The 24,997-nt window shown below is 41.8% G+C and overlaps 1 protein-coding gene across 2 annotated transcripts in view; it reads right to left on the bottom strand.

Moving 5' to 3' along the window:
• The window catches only part of itpr3 (inositol 1,4,5-trisphosphate receptor, type 3), a 72,025-nt gene extending 48,517 nt beyond the window's left edge, over nucleotides 1-23,508 (bottom strand). For both annotated transcript variants that reach the window (XM_085258957.1, XM_085258958.1), the window contains exons 1-3: nucleotides 23,399-23,508; nucleotides 22,979-23,318; nucleotides 2,843-2,913 (exon numbers count right to left, since the gene is read on the bottom strand). In XM_085258957.1, coding sequence (XP_085115083.1) covers nucleotides 2,843-2,913; nucleotides 22,979-23,070 — 163 coding nt within the window. In that variant the 5' untranslated portion in view covers nucleotides 23,071-23,318; nucleotides 23,399-23,508. The remainder of the gene's footprint in view (nucleotides 1-2,842; nucleotides 2,914-22,978; nucleotides 23,319-23,398) is intronic.
• Nucleotides 23,509-24,997: the final 1,489 nt, after the last annotated feature.

Raw genomic sequence — 24,997 nt, 5'->3', positions numbered from 1 at the left:
CATCGTCCGTGTTGGCAGGTTGAATTTCTTCAGCTGCCTCAGGAAGTACATCCTCTGCTGGGCTTTCTTGATGACGGAGGTGATGGTGGGCTCCCACTTCAGGTCCTGGGTGATGGTGGTACCCAGGAAGCGGAATGAGTCCACAGAGGTGATGGGGGTGTCAGTCAGGATGATGGGGGGGAGTGGGGCTGTGTGCTTCCTGAAGTCCACAATAATCTCCACTGTCTTCTGGGCATTCAGCACCAGGTTGTTGTGGCTGCACCAGGACACCAGACGTTCAACCTCCCTCCTGTAGGCAGACTCATCCCCGTCAGAGATGAGCCCAATGACGGTGGTGTCATCTGCGAACTTGATTAGCTTGACAGACTGGTGGGTGGAGGTGCAGCAGTTGGTGTACAGGGAGAAGAGCAGAGGAGAAAGAACACAGCCCTGAGGGGAGCCGGTGCTGATGGTCCGGGAGTCCGAGACATTCTTCCCCAGCCTCACGTGCTGCTTCCTGTCCGTCAGGAAGTCAGTGATCCACCGGCAGATGGGATCAGGCACATTCATCTGGGAAAGCTTGCCTCGGAGATGGTCTGGAAGGATGGTGTTGAAGGCAGAGCTGAAGTCCACAAACAGGATCCTGGCGTAGGTTCCTGGGGAGTCCAGATGCTGCAGGATGAAGTGTAGGGCCATGTTGATGGCATCGTCTACAGACCTGTTGGCTCTATATGCAAACTGCAAGGGGTCCAGGAGGGGGGCCGTGAGAGTCTTGAGATGGGAGAGAACTAGGCGCTCAAATGACTTCATGACCACAGATGTCAGAGCCACGGGTCTGTAGTCATTTAGTCCAGTGATCCTAGGTTTCTTGGGGACAGGGATTATGGTGGAGGACTTGAAGCAGGCGGGCACATGACATGCCTGCAGTGAGGAGTTGATGGCAGCTACGTTGTAGCCACAGCCACCCTGGGGCGCACTGACAGAGGCGAGGCTGCCGGACACTGGCGCCACCGGGCCCTCTGACCACCACCAGTAGGCAACGGGTGAAGTGTCTTGCCCAAGGACACAACGACCGAGACTGTTGGAACCGGGGCTCGAACCGGCAACCTTCCGATTACAAGGCGAACTCCCAACTCTTGAGCCACGATCGCCCCAGTATATTATAAAACCCTGGAAGATCATCATTATTAAATCCCAAAGGATTTAATAACATACTGAGATAAAATCTGATGGACATTTGTCTTGTTTTATGATATGTAAGGGTTAATAAAAATATTGAAAAGGTTAATCAGTAACAAAAATATTATTTTTCACTGAGTGTTTCCTTTTGGCAGGCTTCCAGAAATCGACCAATTATGCTGCTATTTAAACACAAGCCAAAAAGAATTGAGTGATAAGTGACTTCAAGCCACTTGTTTGTGTGCTATGGAAGCGGAAGCAGCAGACATTTGTGCACAATGAAAATGTGAGGCATCGCCATGACTGTTAGGATTCATCATGTGGGCACGATGAATGAGTGCACAGAAGACAGACAGACTTTGTTTAATTAGACAAGATAAATAAGCAATTAAAAGAATGCTGGAGAGAGCAGCATTCAGTAAAACTAATACAGTTGGAGCGAAGTGATGCAAGAGCACAAAAGACGGGCAAATATTGACTCTCCTCCAGCAGATCCTGTATGTTTTCACGCTGTTCCAACTGTGTGTTTGTACAGCAAACAGAATTTGCCTGTGTGTAATTGCTCTGTGTAACATTACTAGGATATGAATGTTGTAAAAATCAGCTTAACATAGAGTACTAAGCTTTGAAACAACCATAGAGAAATCATATAGTATTTAATTAGGGTGTAATTGAAGGAACAATGATGACTTTTGGACGGCCGTTGATTTTTTTAGTTGATATAAAAATTGGGTTAAAAACATTTGGAGAAACAGCTTCAACCTTTATATTTCAGAACATGGCTTTATTTATTTGATCTAATAATTCAAATTATATTCATTATTATATATTATCATTACTGTGTTCTTACTTCAAATAATGCATGTATTTCTTAATAAATTAATGCATTTACCCACCATTGTTGTGTTCCTGCACCTTTAACAGTGCGTCCACACTCCTTTGTGCCGTATTGGCTTTTATGAACTTTCTCATACATTTTTGACATAGTTTTTATGTGTCAGAGCTGCTAACAGTGTGACCTACTTAATGCCAAGATTTCAAATTTTAAATAAAAAAGGAACATAGTTCACGAGGGCAAAGACTTATGATAAAGAGAGAGATTATTTATTTGTAAAATTAGTTTAAACAGTCAGCACAGTGAACTTCAGTCCATCAGTCTACCTGTTAAGTCTATACACTGCTCTTATGGCTTCTTTGTTTTGCTATCAGATGGTTTTGTTTTTCCATGTGGACTCTTATCAGCCACCAGTAATGCTGAGGAAATGTGTGAGATGTTTAAATGCAATTTAACAATTTCATAAGTTTGATCATCAGACACTGGAGCTGCTGTCTGTTCTGGATTTTTACTTTTTTAACCTTTTGCTGTCAGTCACTGTTTGTGGTCCACTTATAAACTGTTTCAGCTGCTCAGTGAGAGCAGATGGTGAAGTAAGTTTATAAGAGAGAGAAATCATCAGAGAGAAGCTGGTGGAAAACTTCTCCTCCAATGGTCTCTGATGATCATAGCTGGACTAACATCACACGCACTCCATTTATATTTCATACAACACACTGGAGGTTTCATTCATCGTCATGAATCTGTTTATCACTTAAATAGAGCAGCAGACATTTATACCAAATTAAATAAATACCAGAATACTATTACTGATCCAAAACACAGCAACACAGCAACAGTCATTCTTACCCCTGAATTTCTTTGGGGGGTTGTCCAAATCTCCAGCAGCTGGCTCAACCACACATCGGTCATCTACCAACCTGCAGACAGACAAAGAACAGGAAACATGCCGTCAACAGTGGCGTCACCCAGAGGGAGAGCCCAACAACATCACAACAAGTAAACATTACATACTTTTCTTATGCTTATTTCTAGCTCTATGTTATACAGCAATTATATACATGTAAAGCAATTAAAGTAGTTTTGTGTGATTCACAGTTCAGAAAAATCCTTTATCTTACACCAGGCTTCGATGAGGCCCTTCAGTTCATCCTTTGTCTGAAACAAGCACATTAACCTTTCTTACCATCCAGGTAAGACTAAATACCTGAGTTTTCACCAGATCCCACATAAAAAAAATCACCACGTATTAAGACATGACATTAAGTGGGACTCAAAAAGAAAAAAACATGAACTAAAATCTCATGTTTTAGGCGCTCAGGTGCTCTGCTGATGAAAAATCACCCTTTAAAATTCATGTCAGGAACCTGATGACAAGGCAAAAAGTCAGGGTCTTAGACAGGCTTAGAGACCAGTCAGCAGCAGCCAGGTGACCGCTGCTTGTTATGGAAAAAATCCCCAAGAAAGTGAGTTTGATGTCTGTTGCTGTGAATTGCCCAAGTCAGTAGGGAAAAAACTGTATTCTCTAACTGGTTAACCGGGGGTGGCAGAAGGTTGCTGGCCATAAAGAGGCATGCAGTCCTGCACCAAAAACCTTCTTGTGATTGGTCACTAGAAGTTTGCCACAATCACCTGTACCCCCCTGCCATGGGAGGTGCCCACTCCCAAACACTCGCCTGCTTTCAGTTTCTGGCACTTTTTCCAGTTAATGAATACACATCCTTTTCTTTCCTGGTGACCAGAGGTTTCTGAGGGCATCGCTGACCTGTGTGACTGAGGCTGTAGGTTTTTTTGGTTTCAGAAATATGCAGCTCTGTAGTTTGAAGGTTGTAGAGACAACATTGTAGATACTGTAGAGAGACACATGACCTAACAAGCTGAAATGACAGTCGGGTTGAAGAATAGTACTTTTGTTGTAATGCTTTTCTAAGTTATATCTTATTTAAATAATTAATTACAAACAAACTTGGAAAAAATAATTAAAATTAATTATAATAATTGACTAACTATACGTGGCATTTACTTTGTATCTTAAAAATGTTAAAAAAAAAAACACTCCAATACAATCCTGTTAACGAAACCTTAGAAGTACAATGGAACTAAATAAATGAAATAAATATAACACTTGTCAGTGAAGCTACGCAGAGATCAATGCCGATAAACTGATTTCCAGTGAAATCTGACAAAACAGCCGGTAGCGTTTGGTGACAGGTCACTGATTAAAGCTTCTTCTCCCACAGATGGTCTAATTTGGAAAGTTGTAAGTAGGGTGAGAAATGTCTTGTTGATATGTTGAACAGCAGAAGCACAGTCATTTTAAGAGGTGACAGGAAGCAACACTCTGCAGTCTCGTGAAGACGTTTGTGGTAACTCTGCATCTATTTTTAGACAACTTTTCTCATTAAATGGGTTGGAGGTTTTCAACCAGTGCTGCCAAGACACAAGCTGTGAGCGGTGACTCTGCCCCCATCGGTACAGATTAAACTGATCGACAGCATGTTCAGCTCAAAACATCTGAGAGCACTTTATAGCCCTGCATTGTTTTCTGTTAGTTTCCTGACATTAACCTAGAAATAATAGGCAGCTTAGATGATTTAGAACCAAACAGAAGAATAACAATACTGGGACTGACCACGCTAACAGTCACACTTCTTATATGTGTCTACAGTGGTGTGAAACAGAAAGGTTTCATAGGAGTTCAGCAGTGCAGTTTTGTGAATAAGAACGATGATTCAGTGCTCAGCACCTTTAGCAAGAAGTTCTCTTTTTCTGTTTGACAGTCTCTCGTAGTGTTGTGGAAGAACTTTAATCCGCTCTCCTTTACAAAGATCTCTTGATGTTTGTGGGCAGTTGTTTAAACTTAGACCCCCGGAGAGCAGTCATTTTGGTTTTCTACCTTAGACCCCCGCGGAAAAAGGGCCACGTGTCAGGTCAAACACAGATGCAAAAAAAATCAGGCCACTGTGCGATGTGTTCACTGCTACAGACACACATGTGGTAAATGCAGACGACAGATACCATGGCAGTGCCAGGATTGTGAGTGATTGCTGAAAATGTTGAAATGTACTCACTCACTTTTTATCATTATTTGTAAATATGTGTACAAATGGTTGGTTTTTTGTACTGTTTTCATCAATAAATGTCAGCAACAAAGGACATACAAAGGACATGTGTTGATTTCTCCCTAAGATGGCAAACTGAAACACTCCACTCCCCCACCCCCTCAATCACTCACCCCCACTCCCCTCCCTCCAGAATTCCTAGGTAACAACCTAATATACATATGAATGACTAGCCAATTTAGCTTCCACTTCCAGCATTTGACTGCTCTCCGGCTTTTAAAGGTAGAACGGTAGAAGCCTGGCAATCCCAGTGTTAAACACAGCTCTCTTAAGGTTGAGGTCTGGACATCTGACTGGGCCACTGCAACACCTTCATTCTTTTTATTTTCAGCTGCTGTGCTTGAGATCATTATTCTGCTTCATCACTCACTTTGTGCCAAGATTTAGCGTTTGGACAGATGCCTCACATTTAGAATATGTAGGAATACACAGGAGTGATTTTTAATTCTTAACTGCAATTTTCTAAAAAGCGGTAAGAATTAAAATACAAAAAATAAAAACAAAAGATTAACTTGCAGGTAAAGAAAAAAATACTAAATGAAAAGGAGTCTGCTTTCTCCTCCTCTCTGACGCTGTTGTTTCAGTTTCTTCAGTTGCACTTTCTGTATGTTTAAACAGTATGCTGATGCAGAATGGGCAAGCATGTTGGTTTAGATTAGCGTATGCACAGTGCTAAGAACAACATAGAATGGTGCTCCAACGGTAATTTTACCTGCACACTGTCTTTTGTGCAGTGTGAGAACATTTCTATACAAGTATTAGAGGATTCATTTGTTCCAGAGAAACAGGCCATATCATCAATATTCCTTTTGTATGTGTGAAACAACTATCAATCTGAACTAGCTGGTATTTATTTGTGCACCAGAAAAATTAACTTCTACCACGTTTTGTTATGGTAGAAATGATGTCCCTTTATCTATTTTATTCACTTCACTTTTAAAATCTTTCTAACACACAGTGGAAGCGATTTAAGTTTTGGAATATAATAATAATAATAATACATTTTATTTAAAAATAGCGCCTTTCAGAGCACCCCCAAGGACGTTGTACAACAAATAAAAAAAATAAAAATATATCCACAATAATAAGAGTAACAGATAAAAGTTAAGAGCATGCAGAGGTTTAAACATAAGCAATTTTAAACAGGTGAGTTTTGAGGGTGGACTTAAAAAGAGGGAATGAAGTAATGTTTCTGAGGTCAGGGGGTAAGATATTCCAAAGTCAAGGCAGAGCAACTAAAAGCCCCGCCCCCCACTGTAATCAGACGAGCGGAAGGAACAGAGAGAAAGAGAAGATGAAGATGTGAGGCACCGGGATGGGAAGTTCATCTGTACTAAATCAGAGAGATATGGTGGAAAGAGAGAATGAATAGCCTTAATGTATAAAGGATTATTTTAAAATGAATGAGAACTTTAACCGGGAGCCAGTGAAGCTGCTTCAGGATTGGGGAGATGTGGTGGGTAGAGGAAGTCCTAGTAATAATACGGGCAGCAGAGTTCTGGACATGTTGGAGCTTGTTAATGGATTTTTGTGTAAGGCCAAATAATAGTGAGTTACAGTAATCAATTCGAGAGATAACAAGATTATGGACGAGAATGGCAGTGGCATGAGGAGTGAGGAAGAGGCGGAGGCGATTGATGTTACGGAGTTGAAAATATGCTGCACGTGTGACATTATTGATACTGTTGAGAATGACACCCAAAGCTTTTCACAGAGGGAGAGATAGGAACAGACGAATTACTGATAGTGAGAGAAAAAATCATTAATTCTGGATAGTGATAGTTTAGTGCCAACCAGGACAAGTTCTGATTTATTGCTGTTGAGTTTAAGGAAGTTGGAGGAGAACCAGGAATTGAGTTCAGCCAAGCAGAAGAGTGGAGGAAGAGTAGAATCGGGTTTGGTAGAGAGGTAAAGCTGGGTGTCATCGGCATAGCAGTGGAACTGAATGTTATATTTACGAAAAATGTGTCCGAGCGGAAGAAGGTAAATGATGAAAAGCAGGGGCCCGAGGACAGATCCCTGGGGCACCCCAGTAGACAGAGGAGAAGGCTGAGAAGTGAAGGATTTTAATTGAATAAACTGAGTGCGGTCAGACAGGTATGATTTAGACCAGGCTAAGGGAGTATGAGAGAGGCCAATAGAAGCTAATCTGCTAAGAAGAATGGGGTGAGAGACAGTGTCAAAGGCTGCACTCAGATCAAGGAGAAAAGGATGGAGAGGAGACCAGAATCAGCTGCCATAAGAAGATCGTTTGTTATTTTTATAAGAGCAGTTTCGGTGCTATGCAGAGGACGGAAACCAGACTGGAACTGTTCGTAAAGGTTATTATCAGTGAGGTGTAGATGGACTTGTGAAGCAACTATTTATGTAGCAACGATATATATTTCATCTTTGTTTTCTTATTTAGGAGTGTTCGGCGCCTTCCTTTAGTTAACCGCTGTGACACACTCACTGGTCAGTGCAGGCACATTAAGAGGTGTTATTATACCAGTTTTCACCAGCTGATCTGAGTGAAAGCGAGGACACGGCACACACAGTGGCTAACATCTTGTGATTAACTTATGCCAAGTTAGCTAGTTCTCCTTTTGAACCCAAGCATTAGCATAATTTACTAAATAAACTTCATGTTCAAATGTTTTCTGGGGTGAAAGGAGCCGTTTTCCCATATAATGCAACACAGTCTATGGACTACGTCTGCAACCATAAAAGCTACTGGTGGCCATTAAAGATAAAGGATGTTTAAGGCACTTTTTAAACACTATGATTAGTAGCATTGTGATAGTGGAAGAACTAAAAGAAAATTAGTCCCAGTAAGGGGCTTCCACAGAGTCACAGCCATGATTAGATTACAGGTTCCTAAGGAAGTAAGTCCACAAACCCACAAAGAAAAAGTGGATCAGTTGGTCCTCAAAATGGACCAAGAGGTTTCCTCACTGAGAGACAAAAAAGAACTAGATCACAGATACATGACTAAAGAAAGAATACAAAATGAAATACTTGGATAGGCTAAGACATGCAGAACAGAAAGAGAAGTGGGGTGGGGGGTGGGTATTTAAGCCTTGGGAGTTGTAGCTATGGAGCTGGAAACTTGCAGTGAATGGAGTTCACCCTATCCATTACAAGGCAGCACTGATTTCTTCAGAGACATGCTCCACCCTCTGGTTTGCATCTTTGTGGTGAGGGATTCAAATTGCAACAAGATAATGAGCATAAACGCACCACAATGTTAACATGCGAAGACCAAAGTGCAGGGCAACAATGTCAGCGCGTGCTGCCCATTAGTCTAGCGACATTTAACACTGTGTCTGTGTGTATTTGCTGCCAAAACAGGCCTGACTTATCGAGGCATCAACTCCACTAGATCCCTAAGGTGTGCTGTGTTACCTGTCACCAACATGTTAGCAACAGATCCTTTGAATCCTGTAAGTTGGGAGGTGGGGCATCCATGGACTGGACTTGTTTGTCCAGCGCATTCCACAGATGCTTATTTGGACTGAAATCTGTAGAATATGGTGGACAAGTCAACACCTGAAATGCATATTTTTCTTCCTCAAAGCATTCTGGAACCATGTTTGTTTTGTTGCAGTACGCATTGTCCCACTGAAAAACGCCACACCCACCAGGGAAGGCAAAAGGATGTGCGTGGTCTACAATACATTGGTAGAAGCTGTGTGTCAAAGTGACATCTACATGAATGGCAGGACCCAAAGTTTCCCAGCACCCAACACCTGGTAATGCACACACTTGACCATCCACGTGATGAAAAATAAAACATGATTCATCAGACCAGGCCACTTTCTTCCACTGGGCGATCAGGGCGATCGTGGCTCAAAGAGTTGGCAGTTCGTCTTGTAACCGGAAGGTTGCCGGTTCGAGCCCCGGCTCCGACAGTCTCGGTTGTTGTGTCCTTGGGCAAGACACTTCACCTGTCGCCTACTGGTGTTGGCCAGAGGGTGCGATATGGCAGCCTCGCTTCTGTCAGTCTGCCCCAGGGCAGCTGTGGCTACAACTGTAGCTGCCTCCACCAGTGAGTGAGAGTGAATGAACAGTGGAATTGTAAAGGGCTTTGGGTGCCTTGAAAAGTGAGTGAATCGGTTTGGCTGAGATTAAAGTTATAGGTTTTACACAGCTGAATAAATGTTAAAAGTGTGAGATGCGCGAGAATTTACTCCGGTGTGCTGTTATATTTTAGATAGCAAGGAGCAGACGGCTGAGTTTATTAAACTCCACTGAAACAATCTGCAAACTTCATTAAAATTTAATAAGCTATCATCTTGTCTTTAGTTAGCACATACCTTAAACACTTAAAGCTGTAAGCTAATGATAGTTATATAAGAGCAGATGCTGCTGGTGCAATAAGCTGTACGCTGTACGTCCAATGGATGCATGATCTGATTAGTCGACTAATCGCAAAAATAATCGGTGACTAGTCGACTATCAAAATAATCGTTTGTGGCAGCCCTAGTCAGCACGGGCACCCCGACTGGTCTGTAGCTATACAGCCCCCTGCACAACAGAGTGTGCTGCACTGTGTATTCAGACACCGTTCTATCAGAACCAACATTAACTTCTTGAGTATTTGAGCTACTATAGGCCCACACGGGCCTGTCTTTGCTCCCCATGTGCATCAGTGAGCCTTGGTCATCCGTGACCGTGTCACTGATTCAACACTATTTCTTCCCACTGCAGACTGGGAACACCCCACAAGGGCTGCAGGTGTGTAGCTGCTCTGACCCAGTTACAAAATATTGACTTACTCCCTAATATATCTCCACCGTTAAGTTTTATAATACATGAAATTACTTTGACTCATTTACTCTGGCAGTGAATTTCAGTAAGAGCAGTACTCACAACCAAATCCAAGATGGATGTCATGGTGTCGTGACATCCATCTTGCATACGTACCAAAACAAAAAACCCTCTGCAACATATTTCAACCTTCCTTGAAGTTTCAGCAGATTACAAAACCTCACTAAGTAAGGTGATGGAGCTCTAACTTTCCATAACCAAATACAGCTTCATCCGTTGGGTCTGTCTTCTCTGTTTTTGGTGATTTTTGTGTTAAATATGACTATTTAAGGATCTGCCGCTGACAGCTGACTATGCAGAGCATGACTCCACGTGTGCGTGTGCTCATTAGAGTAAATCCCTGTTATTATTGCTGCTTAGGAAACACCAGGAGACAGACGTACAAAGACCTCTGGCAGTCTGACACACACACATGCACATGCAAATACACACTTGTATTTCCAAAACTTCATTTCAGCTTATAAAATATAATTATCTTCACCTTCAATTATAAATTCTTAACAATGAAATCTTTGAATTTACTTTATGAAAATTGCTTCATTTAATCTGTGTAAACAGATTTATGTGACTACAAAACACACACACAGACACACACACACATTCATGCACTGAGGCTGTGCACAGCGGGATTACTTTTGCACTTTAACTACTTTCAGCAGGATACCAGTGTGTCACACATCCTATTGTAGGGGCTTGACTCCTTTGTGGAGATTAAAAGCAATTCCCGTTAATGTAATCACTCCATTTAAGAATGAATACCTGGTTTAAGGTTCATTTTAAGTTAAGTCTCCAGGAAATGTCCCCTGCAGTGATGGAAACATGTCTACACGTGTAACACACTGACTCACTGATTCTCCATCTGCTTGTCTTTGATCTGAAGGAAAATCTTGAAAAGGTGATCTCACCTTTATCATGACTGTATAAAATGACACACTCATCATTGTTGTGCATTATTATACTGAGTGTATAAAAGAAGCTTGTTTTGAAGCTCTCTCATAGCGACCATCATTATCTGAATAATATTTTGCATTGTGGTGCAAACTAAACCACAACCTGTAGACAAATCAGGTGTCCGCAAAATGGCTGTGAAAAGCTCCAACGTCCACGTATTTGTGGCTCATCAGTCACAAAGCTGCTTTTATAAGCTCACTTCAAACAAACAATCAAACTGAGGAAGGATGGATGGTGTGCAGAGGCTACTGTCATGTTCGTTCATTCATTTGTTTACTCGGCTGAATGCCAGTGGGTAGGTACACAAATCAGGTTTAGTTCACTCTAGCAAAAGTTTATTCACCCTTACCTGACAAAGCCAGAGGTGAAGCAGAAAGAAACAAAAACTTTTCTTAGTTTTTCTTAGTAAATTCGGTTTTCCTGCTTCTGTCTTTCCTTCCTCTGTTTTATCATTGTCCTCTTCCTTTGCATTTTGCATTTTTCCTTCCTTTCCTTTGTCTTTTCTTTCCACCTCTCTTTCTGCTGGCATTTTCCAATCCTCTCTTCTTGTCTTTCTTTAAAAAAAACTGTCCCTAGTTTTGAAAAAGTCCTCCCTTGCCTCCCTTTTTGTTTTCTTTTCTCCCTTTTTTCCTTCTGCCGCATCTACTTGCTGTGATTTCCAGACATCCTCTTTATGTTTCTTTCTACTCTTGAGGTGGGATTTTCTTCCCCCCCAGTGATACCAGCGTAGCTACAAAAACAGCCAATCAGTCCCTTTGTCTTTTTTTTTTTTGCCCGCCTGTCCTGTTTGGTTGTTTTGTCATCATAATTGTTGTCTAAAGGCCGAGAAAGATGCCCAGCGGATGTACTTTACCAAGTGCACCATCCCGGCCTTGCCTTACTGGTCCATTTGATTGACCTTTGTTTTTATTGTTTATTTTATTTTATTTTCAGTTGTTACATACGGGACAGACATGACTGGGGGAAGGGAAATGGCGAAAAAGAGGGAGGGAAAGAAAAGCAGCAGGGAAGAGGAACGGTGAGTCCCTTTGTCTGCCTGTCAGGTGTGTGCATGTCTTTCAGGACGTTTGTGCTCTTGATTGCTCCATTCACACAAACTCAGGTGTGTTGACTTAGCCACTGAAATGCTCTGCACCCCTACAAGTGACCACATTTTAAGAAACAACGATTTCAGGACTGACATACAAAGGCCTTCACACAGTCTATCTAAATAAATCCAATTCCTGAACCTCCAATTTCGTTAGCTTGCTGCTATTAAGAGATTCGGGGGTGACAGTGGCTCAGGGGGTTGGGAATCGCATCTGTTGCCGGTTCGATCCCTGGGCTCTCTGTCCTGGTCGTTGTGTCCTTGGGCAAGACACTGGGGTTGGCCAGAGGGGCCGATGGCGCGATATGGCAGCCTCGCTTCTGTCAGTCTGCCCCAGGGCAGCTGTGGCTACAACTGTAGCTGTGTGAATGTGAGAGTGAATGAATAGTGGTATCGTAAAGCTCTTTGGGTGCCTTGAAAAGCGCTTTATAAATCCAATCCATTATTATTATTTTAATTTGCTTACAGTGTAAATAGGATAAAATGGGTATAAATTGTATATAATGATGGTAGAAAGTCAGAAATCTGCAGGTGCGCCCAACAGCAGTAGATCAGAGATGTTGATTAATGAAGTGCATTGATCTGAAACTGAAACAAGAGCTATTTATTTAAAGGAGCAGCAGTCTAAGCGGAGAGGCCTAGACCCCATCTCGCAAGAGCCATGAGGCCTTTTCCCAGTTGGCTATGTCTGAAACACCTCATCTAGAGGGCACCCAGCACACATCCTGGTGCTTGAACCACCACAACTGCATCTCTATTCTGAGCTCTTACCAAGGCCCTCTGCCAATCTAATGCTGAATACTGCATTTCTCCTGTTTGTGTCAATCTTATTTCATCAGTCACACTCACAGCCATAGGTCAGAGTAGGAACAGAAATTGAGAGCTTTAATTTCAAGCTCAGCTCCTTTTTTAACCAAAATAAAAGAAAAAAACAGCATCCATATGCCTGTTTTCACCAGCCCATATGTCAAACTCCATCAAAATATGAAACATGAAAAAAGCAAAAAAAACAAAGAAAACAAAACAAAAACTCCACGAAAACAATTCACTGACCTAAATACCGCTCACTATCATAATACTTCATAAAACTGAATTCATTTCAGGCTTCCTTCCATCCCAGAGATTTCCCCTTGACTGGCTTTGGAACACCAGCAGAACTGGAGGCAGCGGCCGGATGGAGCTCTGGGTGGTTCTGCTTCGACTGCACCCAGTCAGGCGTGGAGATGCTTTGATCGATAGAGAAAAGTCCTTTTTAACTTTGCTTCTTTGACATGGAGAAAATTTTAATTGCAGTAGTTTTAACAGTATTTATGCCAAGGCAATAGTTGTTTTTTGTTTCGTTTTTCTGTCCCTCCTTCTTCTGCTGCAGGAGGAGAGACATTTAAATATCGATCCAGGTGTTTGAATAAACACAGATGTTTTCCATGTTTCCCTCCCAGAAAACAGCAAATGAACTGGCAGGCCACAGATTTCAAAGATGCTGAGTGACAACTCAAATCTCCTTGGTTCAGTTTTTGAACCAAAGAGACCAGATCCTTTTCCAAAGTGACTTTAGTAAACTCAGCTGCAGACAGAAGAGTAAAGTGCAGCAAGTGAACACAAAACACAGTAATTGTCAGGGTTCATGGGTCACTGATCCATGGTTTTCAATTTGTTTATGTGAACTGTTTATTTTCCATATGTTCACATTTCCTTTATACCAGCCTTCACCAAGCTGTGAGTCCTGGGTTTGGGTCCTATCTTCTCCACATCCATCCATCCATCCATCTTCTTCCGTTTATTTGAGGCTGGGTCGCAGGAGCAGCAGCCTAAGCAGAGAAGCCCAGACCTCCCTCTCCCCAGCCACCTCCTCCAGCTTGTCCAGGGGAATACCAAGGCGTTCCCAAGCCAGTCGAGAGATATAATCACTCTGCCCCGGGACCTCTTCTCAATGGGACATGCTCAGAAGACCTCACCCAGGAGGCGCCCAGGAGGCATCCTTGTCAAATGCCCGAAACAGCTCAACTGGCTCCTTTCGATGCGGAGGAGCAGCGGCTCGACTCTGGCATCCAGGAGGTGAAACTGCTGAGTAGTCCAAAGTGCTGAATCTCAAGTGGCATCATTTGTGGTGTCATTAGCACCCTGAAAGTCACCTAGCCATCATGGGACTTATTAGAGCAATATAACAGTCAACATGTGGATGAATGCTAAGTGGTCTATGGCAGCCTTTCTCAAAGTGTGGTAGGCGTACCACTAGTGATACTTGAGCTCTCTCTGGTGGTACGCGGGAAATCTCCAATTTTTATTTATTTTTTTTAAGATTAAATAATATACCATTGTGGAGGTATGCAAACACGACGCAAGAGTTCCCGAGGCTCTTCTGGGAGCCAAACAGAAAAGTCTCCCCGAGCGTGAATCCTCTATGAAGAGCAGCCTTTCCTTATCGCCAGTGGTCGTGGCAGCGGGGAGTTGGTGAGGCCAGCTCGCACTGGCAACTGTCGAAGGAAGCCGTGAGTGAAGAGGAATCCAACAATCAGACAGATTGTTGGGTTTTCTCTCTATTTTCGAAGGGTCTTTAACTTCCAATATAAAGGGCCTTAAGGTGACTGTTGCTGTGATTTGGCGATATGTAAATAAAATGGGATTCAATTCAAAATCATCTTTTATTCCATTTTTTTTTTATTTTTGCTGGAACCCATAACTGAAATTAAAATGTAACTACGATGAAACTGCAGTTTTTGCTTCTGTAAAAGGTAAGAACGGGTATTTTACCAAAAAATGGTCTAAAACACTCAAAAACCGCCTGAAGCATCTCTACATATGTCCTTCAACTATTCTTGTAGTAGGGAGTGTCCCTGTAATTTTCATTGTTGTTTTGCATACCAGAAAAATTCTAGTTTTTTCATGATGTTTCAGCTCATTGTTCTCATTACTCACCACCTGCTTTGAATTAGTGTGCAGGGAGGAGAGCCGGAGATGTTTCAACATTTACGTAGCGTTCCCCTGTGACCATCACATGATCGCAGGCTGACACGTTGCTCTCACAATGTTTATTTAGTAGATCTTTTTTCTGGGAAGGAGACAACTAACTAATCTCTCTGAGAAAGCGAAGATGGCATGTGTCTGCAGTGTGTTGTTAGTAGTTGTACTTTACTACCTCAGCAGCTCAGTGCTTCTGTTTGAATCCTGTTTGTGTTGATCCAGCTGAATTTGACTGTAGGGAAACCAGTAGGTTCATCCACTCATACTTCACTCACTGTCTCACCTGGCTGGAACTCCCTATTCAAATGTCTCAAAGTAAAGAGTGAACAGAAGCCACACACATGCCAAAACATCAAAATGTGGCCCTTAAGGTATATAAAACAAAGAAATCAACAACTGTGCCACATTTGGCTTATGAGTGGCATGAAAGGAGATTAGATTAGGCCTTTGTGCTCTTCAAGAGTGTGTTGTCATTTTCATGCAAATACTTGCAGAAAACAAAACAGCACCATCCCCATCTCGGTTCATGGGGAAAATAATCCTGCTTTTGATTGATTCCCTTAGTATATGTATATGACAACAGCTTCATAATGGGACCTCAGTAATGAATGGTTGGCACCATGGTGACTACATTCACCTTAGTGGATGGGAACCAGGTGGCCCTTTATTTTATCATAAAGATGCTGAATGGGTATAAAGTTGGTGCTCACTGAAGCCCACTCAAGTTGTTCCACACACTGGAACAAAACAGATTGGTGACATAAAGTTGATATCAGAAATACAGAAACAAATGGAGTGTAGAGAAAAAAACTGCTGCCACAAATTGCTCAGAAACGGGTTCTGTAAAGTGCAACTGTTATTGTAATAAGGGATTTTGTATTACATGCTCATATTTCTCTATTTGGTTATTTTTTGTATTTTGTTTTGTTTTATTGTCCCATGTCTGGTTTTGTTCTGGTCAATTTCTATCATTTTCCTTCTATGCTTTCCAGGCCACGTCTCCCCGGAGAGAGATTTTAATCTTAAAGGAGTTCTTGTTTAAGTGATAGTTCAATAAAATGTGAAAACAACTGTGTGTTAAACCCTCCATCAAACGGATAAATGTTCAACTCTGACCGTGTTTTTGTTCTCTTTCACTGCAAGACTTTGAGGTAGGTCAGGTTCCTTTTGTTTGATTAAAGGGTGGAGGAAGTGCAGAAATATTTACTTTTCTCTTGTCTAAGATGCTAGCATGGGCAAACTACTGAGCAGTTAGCATGTCGACATTAGTGTGTAATGCTTATCCAAACCACAGACGTTTGGGGACTTGACATCATTGATACTGTTTTGATATGAAGGTTACATAGAATGAAAATATGGATAATTGTTGTGGTTACATTTTTACAGATGTATATTTTATAGTGTGGGACTATACTAAAAATGCTTTATTTGGGCCCAGAAGATTTCTTTGTTACAGTACTATAAGTGGACACTAGGATAAGGGGCAATAAAGGGAATTTCACATTATTGTGGAAAATTAGAGTGTCAGTAAAATTCAAACTTTTTGAATTTATACTAGAGTCACCTTCATTGGTGATAAAATAAAGTCCCAACACTCTCATCTTCCACCTGCACAAATCTGAACATTTGTTGACTTTGGTTGTTTTATAATGCAATAAACTAAATATGTTGGGGGTCTTGAATACAGATAGTTGAAGGCATTTTTTCATAAATGTTTTCCATTGTGTATAAGTCTGAATATGGTGACTTGCATGAAATGTCTGGAATTCCTGATGTGGACATTTTAAAATCGGAGTTAATGAAGCCTTCTGGTAAATGGACTGATTCTTATATAGCGCCTTTCTACTCTCTCGAAGTACGCAAAGCACTCTACACAACATGCCACATTCACCCAGTCACACCAACACTTCCTTCTAAGCTTTTAGCTTCCTAGCTAACATTCATACTGGATGAATCGGAGAGCAACTTAGGGTTTGCATCTTGTCCAAGGATACTTGGCATGCAGACTGGAGGAGCCAGGGATCAAACCACTAACCTTTTGATCAGTAGATGACCTCCTCTTCTAGGGGTGCAACAATACATGTATCAGTATTGAACTGTTCGATACAGTGCTTTCGGTTCGGTACGCATATGTATCGAACAATACAACATTTTCAATTTATTTTATCAACTTTTCTTCTGACGATGCTGTCTGTGTTGAGCGCTCAGTGGATCTGCGCTCGACTACTCCGCATTTGCCACGTTATGGCATTAGAGTCATTTTAACGAGATTAACGCTGACAGCACTAGTGGGAACACAATGAATATGACTGCACATTTACTCCGACAGCATCCTAGTGCAAAGACAAGTGGAAGCAGACAAAAACAACAAGCACGCATGCTACAAACTTTACCCGAGTCATTTAGACAGGGTTAGCACAGGATTCTCCTTATGGGGACCTGATATGTTTAATATGCTGCAGAGAATATAGCCCAGAAGAAGCGGATAGTATAGCTTTTACTTTGGAAAGAGACATTTCTCTGTAACAAACTCTCTTTTCCAAAGATGAGTGATTTCTCGATCAGATAGATTTGTTTATTTTTATTATATTGTTGTTTCAGCAACATTAAATTTAAAAACTGTACTTTTGAGTTAAAATATATATTTATAATTTTAATAAATGACAAATTAAAAAGGCATGAACATTTTTTTTTGTATCGAAAAAATATCGAACTGTGACACCAAAGTATGGAACCGAACCGTGAATGTTGTGTATCGTTGCACCCCTATACTCTACCCCCCTGAGCTACAGCCACCCCCCTGCTAGCTATTAAAATGATAGAATGTGAATTTGGACCTGTATGAAAGGAAAGGTGCAGAGTTTACTAGAGTCCCCGGGTTCATGCTTAGACTATATGGACCATATGTGTTGGTTGGTGAAGTCCCATTCTGAAGTCTCAGTGTTGACTGCTGTTGTGTTGACTATTTCAAGCCAGAAATGACCATATTTGAATGAGAGAATAGACTGCTGCCAGCCCATAATGTTAACACTGAAACTGTAGAGTACTAATAAAATTTAAGAATTTTGCTCACCTAAACTGAATTTGCAGACAAACTGTACTTCACAGCAGGCCATGTTTATTTCCAGAGAACTCTACCTGAATGCTTCAAATGCTTCAAAAGGCACCAGCAACACAAATATGTTATCTGACTCTCTCCTGGAAAGGTAAAGCCATCAGATAATAAGCAGTTACAACTGCCTGTGCTGAAAAACCTGTCAGTTAAAAAAAATCCTGTACAGTTGAGGGATATAGATACAGATAACACCAAAACAGTATGTTGTACCAGGTTATAAACGTTCTTTTTAACACTGTAAAGCTGGACGTTTTCATCTGGGACTATATGGGGATTTTCTTTTTTACACCCTGCCTCAACTACCATTGAAGAAAGTGAAGTTTTTTCTGTTGCACTTCCTACTTGGCTTCCTTTCAGCCCTGAAGATTAGAGGTAGACCCCTTACAATGTTCAAACTACCTGCCTAATTTTGTCTAGCTCCCCTTGCGAATGGGTGGGCAAAACATGACTCTTGCCTGTGACGTCACCATAATTATTAAAGGTTGACCTATAGTTTTTATTGTATTTGTTCAGATCAGTGTGGCAGTCAATGAATAAAGCTGTAAAGGTCAAGACTGAGTCAAATTCAAAGGAGTGCGTGTAAGACCATGGTACAGGAAACACACACAAACGCTGGTACATATATCTTTGTGAGGACTCTGTGACATAACACATTCTCAAGACCATAACGCAACAGTGAAAGCCTCCCTATTGTTACTGAATACTGATTCTAATCTTAACCTGAAAAACAAATCTGAACCTAAAGAAAGTTTTGACCAGACACAAAGTCCTCATAAAGCGAACATTAACAACAGCAGGGACAAATGCACAAACTGGCAATGGAAATCTCTCTTGGACATGCCGAGTACCACTTCCTTTTCCTGCCAAGCAATCAGACAGCACTGCCGCTACCCTATGCAGCATGTTTGTGTTAAAGGTTGTGCTGGAGATAGTGAAACATCAGCAATTCCAGAAGACTCTGGACAATATTAGGAAAAAGATGATCTGTTGCACTTGTTCTAGTTTCTTTACTTCAATCTTCTGTAATTTTTGAATTTTATTGAAATAACACATGTAAGAGAAAGTTAGTAAAAATCAGAAACCACTAAAACATAAAGTAATGTTTTCTCGGTTGCACTCCTCTTCTGATCTCGTCGATAACAAATGTAACATACAAGCAGAAAAGCTGGAAGGTGTGTAATGAGTGCATTAACTCTGAAGCAGCCTTCATGCACGACCATTCGACCTACAAAGGGCTTTAGTGGACTCTAGCTGAAACCCTTTTGGCAAAGACAAGATGCTTGACACACTTCACAGTCAATACTCTGTGATATGCTGCAGAAACATTTTGGTTCATAACAGGAACGCACTGATTGTTGAAATCGCTTATTGAAATATATGGTTAATGTCATTTGTGGGTTTATTTGTTTTTCTGATTAATTTCACTCATTTTCAGTACGGTGAAAAAAGTTTTTGTAGATTCAAGAACTGAGAAGAACTGTTTGACAGTGATTAAAATAGTATTTTTGCACCAACGAGGAAATTCCCACAGAGCTATTAGCTGGAAAGTGGACAGGTGGAGGACCAAAGAAGTGGCAGGACTGAAGATCTATCTATAGCTGATCACACAGGAGGTGAGGGTAGGGATGTCACCGAGCCTGATACTTAGGGTAGTTCTCAACACAATAAAAACACAGTGGTGCGTGTTTGCTTCTGGCCCTAGAGTTGATCCAGTTCTACCTACTGTTTGCCGAAGCCTCTTCAAGTGGTCTCGGGCGAAGGCTGGCTGTCAGGAAGCCATTCTTAAGGAAGCAAACCAAGGCTGAGGTATGCCAGTTACTGTGACAACAACTAAACTGAACATCGGTAACAACACCTTTTAAGGACTCGTGAATCTAAATTTGAATTTTTTAGTTCAAATTGTCATCGATATGTATGGAGGACGTCAACAGGAAAGTACAACCGCCATCCGCAACCATCTGTAAAACAATGTAGGCTCTGCTATGGTTTGGGGCTACGTGACAACCAGTGGTGTTGGAGATCTTTTTCAAAACTGATGGAATTATGAACTTACTAAATAGTAGGTTGCTCAAGACTTCTGCAAAATACTATAGCTGCATCTCTTCTTCATAATAGCATGTATTTATTTATTTCAGTCTGTCCAAAAGCCTAAAACCGCCGCCCCTCAAGGGGCCTCACACCAGGACAACTAACTCTTGCAGCTGAATAATGACTTCTAGCAAATGTCTAGTCATCAACTTGCTTGCTAAAGCAACAGAAAGACAGACTTGTCAGGTCAGGCAGAGATACTGAAGGTGGTCCTGCTGGAGTGTCCCACAGGTCCAATGGTGGCTGCTGAATTTTTACGCATTTCTAGAGCATCATTAGGACTTAAATGAGCCAGCATTACTGTTGCATCAAATTTGATCAAGTATGTGAGTTAAAGTTTTAAAACAGGTTCGGCAACATCAGTAACAAATTTACTCTTGTAAGAACATTATTAACCATCTGACTTTTGAGTAGGTGGGATCTCACGGTGCCCTGGTGATAGGGATCTTAACGGGGTCTCTCATCCAGACTGTTTTGTTCATGTGTCGCCTTACAGATGTAAGGTATCACTGAGTGACCGTGGGGATTTCCTTCCCCCTGAAATAAGGTGAAAAAGGGTCCAGTTTGATACATTTAGATTCAGTGATGTGATTATGGCACTTTATAATAAAGTGTACTGTTACTGCTGTAGTGGTGATGCTAACGCTACACAAGTCCCAGAGCAGGAGGGCTGCTTTCATATTAACCTCCATCAAAGCAGACATTAAGGCCACTGATGCTGGCCATTAGAAAGTTTCTAAAAACTTCTAAACTGGCTTCACTATTCAGACCTGAAAGCAATGTCCATCCATAACATACACTCAGTGGGTGCACAATGCACCACTGTTGACCTGCACCACCTGCTTTCAGTGGGTGTCACTCATTCTCACACTGCCCAAATCAATCTAAAACCAAAAGCTTCAAAGCCTTCATTTAAAAAATATGTTCAACAAGTTCTCGCAGCACAGGACAAAGTCTGGTATGTTTTCACAAAAACACACTTTGTTTGCAGGGAAAAGCACACACACAGAAGCTTCTCCACAAAAACAAAAAATGCGCATATGTCACCTTCCTTCTTTCAAAACACTGACGAGCCTGTACACTTCTTCACCTCAGAGTCAATCTATCGTCTCTGGAGTTCTGGATAAAGCAGTTCATTGCACGAACTATTTTTCCATCACCTGTGAAACTTTGCAAATGCAAATATTGTCTTTGCTCTTTCTTCTTTAACTGCAGGCTTTCTGCATTAAAGCTGCTGCTCCTGATGCACGTAGACCTATAATAACTCCTCTGTTTCAGGCTTTTTTAATGTCTCTTTATGGATATTATTCACAATCAGTGGTGGGCAGTATATCATATATATCAGTCATATTTTAACCATAATATGACAAATAGTTCCACTACAGCGAAGAGACAAACAAGAGGTTAAATTCATGATAGTCAGAAGCATTGATGTGGATCTGAAGAGGAAACTGGCGCTGACAGCATACTCACAGTTTAATCACACTATTTAATAATCCACAACTAATTCACTTCAACAGGGCAAATATCAAAAACACAATACTTTGTGAAACATACATGTACTAGCAATGACTGCATATTTACACAATGACATCATAGTGTTGTCTTGATACATGCTCAGTCTTCCAGGTCAGCGTTTCTATATAACAGCCCTTACTGCAAACAGTAAACTGTTATTACTATATTAGACAAGGTTGAACTACACATCCTAAAAGCCAGGTACACACAACTAAGGAACAGTGTATCAGATATCAGTCCAGTCCTCTCTTAAAAAGCTGTAATGGTTATGGTGACAAGTGGCCAACAAGCTATATTATTTAATTCCATTGAATTGTGTTGCATGGTGCTCTGTGTTTTTACATGCATCAGCAGCAGTGCACCTGTTGCTATCAGGAGAGTTAGTTTGGACTTATTTCATGTCTGGTATTGCATCCTTTTTTTTAAAAAAACATAAGTGCCAAATTATGGTCAGGCGAGTGAGCACTGAAATGCTCCACTCACAATACAACCCTCTCTGTTTGGTTTAAAGCTTGTAAGGAGGCTAATGCTGCTGTCAGCTCCGGTTATATTATCAGACTGAACTGAGATGAGACTAGTGCACATAAATCCGCTCAAAAGAAAAGAAAAAGAAAGAAAGAATATTTCTTCATTATTTTAACAATATTCGATCGTGGCTCAAAGAGTTGGGTGTTCGTCTTGTAATCGGAAGGTTGCCGGTTCGAGCCCCGGCTCGGACAATCTCGGTCGTTGTGTCCTTGGGCAAGACACTTCACCTACTGCCCGATGGCGCGATATGGCAGCCTCGCTTCTGTCAACCTGCTCCAGGGCAGCTGTGGCTACAACTGTAGCTGCCTCCACCAGTGTGTGAATTAATAGTGGAATTGTAAAGCGCTTTAAGAGTCTCAAAAAGCGCATATAAATGCAATCCATTGTTATTTATCTTTTTCCTGTTTTGGGTTGTTGTGCCAGTAAATATAAACCCTTTAATTTTATTTTACTTCCATGTGTTTGTTTGTTATGTTTTATTTTACAAAGTTAAGAAAACAAGATTAAAGTGGAGTCTGATGTTGTTTGATGGAAGAATGCTTCCCAGTCTCTTCCTCACAGGGACGGATAGTCAACAACTAATCATTCAACACTGTGTCGGCTCAGCGCTGAGCACTGACACCTGAAGCCACGTGTCGATCTACAGAACCCAGTTTAAACTCCTCATCTTCAGGTTTTAATGAAGCTGGGGGCTTCGCTCAGGCTGTTAACGGATGTGTGCACACAGAAGTACAACGGAGGTGTTCACAGTCATTTCCACAGCGCACAAGTGCACACAGAGCACATGACAGTGACGGTACACTCACCCCAGCGTGCTGATGAAGCCGTTCACCGTGCCCTCGGCATACAGGGATACAATGTCCCCGATGTGGAGGAAGCTGGATGCAGAGTCAGACATTCTGCAGCTGATTTATTTCAACAGCGAGAGGAACCCGCAGGTAGAGCCGAGAGAGAGGAACTTTCTCCCCCCTCCTGTCCTCTCCTCTCCGTGTGTGGAAGTTCAGAAGCAGCGAAGAAAGTCAAAGTTTCCTCCTCGCATGCAGCGGCTGGAGTCCTGAGAGTTCAGGGGAACCTCTTTACATTCACCCCGCTTCAGTCCTGCCGCCTTCAAGGACTCACCGGCGGCTGCTGCTGCATGACAGCGAACTGTGGAAGAAAAACACTCTGAAGGAGCTCGCAAACTTTTTACAACAGGAGCGCAACGGGGGCCCACCGCTGATCCGTACCTGAGTCTGCTGAGAGGCCGTGCGGAGCACCGGAGGAAACATCTGTGTGGAGATCTTGCCGCAGGTTAAAGTGTTCACACAGAGGCGCAGACACGCAACGCGACCTGCTCAGTCCCTCCCTCTCAGTGTGTGTGTGTGGTGGTGGGGGTGTGCACGCTCGCGCGCTCACGCCGAAGACTCGGGTACTAAAAACCAGGAAGTGAGTTAAGGCGTTGATAAGACTGACAGACGGCTTCAAGAAAAAAAAAATGCACACACACACACACACACACACGGGTGTAGTGAACGCAACGCGAGCTCGGAGGCCGGTGTGACGCGTGCACTGGCAGCCTGCAGGACGTGTCCGTGCGCTCCCGAGTTTAGTGACATGTAGCCAGAAACGGTTCAAATCAAAAATCGGTCAGAATATTTGATCATAAATACAGCGAGGAAAAAAGATACAGATAAACTGGACCTCTTGTGTAACTCGGTGCAGCCGCTGCATGTAAAAAGGCTGCACAGAGTTCAGATGTTAATTTTTTATTTAAACTGTAAATGCAAGTAAAATCCAGAATCTTATCTAACATATCTAGTATAGTACAGGCTCACATTTGAACAAATAAGTAAAGCTTTATAATACATTTAGAATTCACCCGCCACTTCATTAGGTACACCAGTTCAGCCTTTTATGAACACAAAGTTTTCAGAAGAGCACAGTGCATTAGATCTACGCAGATGGGCTACAACAGAAGACCACAGCATCGGCCACTCCTGTCAGCTAAGAACAGGAAACTGAGGCTACACTTCACAGGGGCCTGAACTGACAAAAGGCCTACACTTTTAGTCTCTTAGCAACAAATGAGCCTAATTTAAATAGCACAGCCTACATGACCATTGTTGACGACTAGGTTGGTCTTGATGGCTGCTTCCAGCAGGATAAAGCACCGTGTCACGAAGCTCAGATCATCTCAAACTGGAGACAGACACTATCTCTACTTTTAAGATTAGGCTTCAAACTTTCCTTTTTGCTAAAGCATATAGTTAGGGCTGGACCAGGTGACCCTGAATCCTCCCTTAGTTATGCTGCAATAAGCATAGGCTGCTGGAGGATTCCCATGATGCACTGGGTGTTTCTTCTTCAGTCACCTTTCTCACTCACTATGTGCTTATACATCTCTCTGCATTTAATCATACTTGTTATTATTCATCTCTGGGTCTCTAACACAGCCTGGTTCTGACGGAGGTTTCTTCCTGTTAAAAGGGAGTTTTTCCTTCCCACTGTCTGTATGTATTATCGTAGGGTCTACCTTACATTATAAAGCGCCTTTAGGGGACTGTTATTGTGATTTGGTGCTGTATAAATCATATAATGTAAAGTAGCAATGTGTTTAGCATTAACCGCTTTTCCCAGGCTTGAGCATCAACAGGAAAGAATCTGAGGATACCAAAATGGCACGATTCACATTTTGTTCCACAATATAATTTTTACAAATTCAGTTATGTTTTATGTTTTTTAAAGTGTAAAAGAAGTTACTATATTAAAAAAAATGTTGGCAATAAACAAACGTCATCACCAGCAACCAGAAGTCGGGTTATGATGCTCGATGTTCTGGACAATTT

This window comes from Mchenga conophoros, linkage group LG20 (assembly GCF_057382185.1).
Source record: "Mchenga conophoros isolate Kocher_MC1m ecotype Shallow Benthic linkage group LG20, M_conophoros_male_GT1.1, whole genome shotgun sequence".
Taxonomy (NCBI): Eukaryota; Metazoa; Chordata; class Actinopteri; order Cichliformes; family Cichlidae; genus Mchenga; species Mchenga conophoros.
The sequence above is the reverse complement of the archived record's forward strand: the minus strand, read 5'-3'. Positions and strand labels throughout refer to the sequence as shown.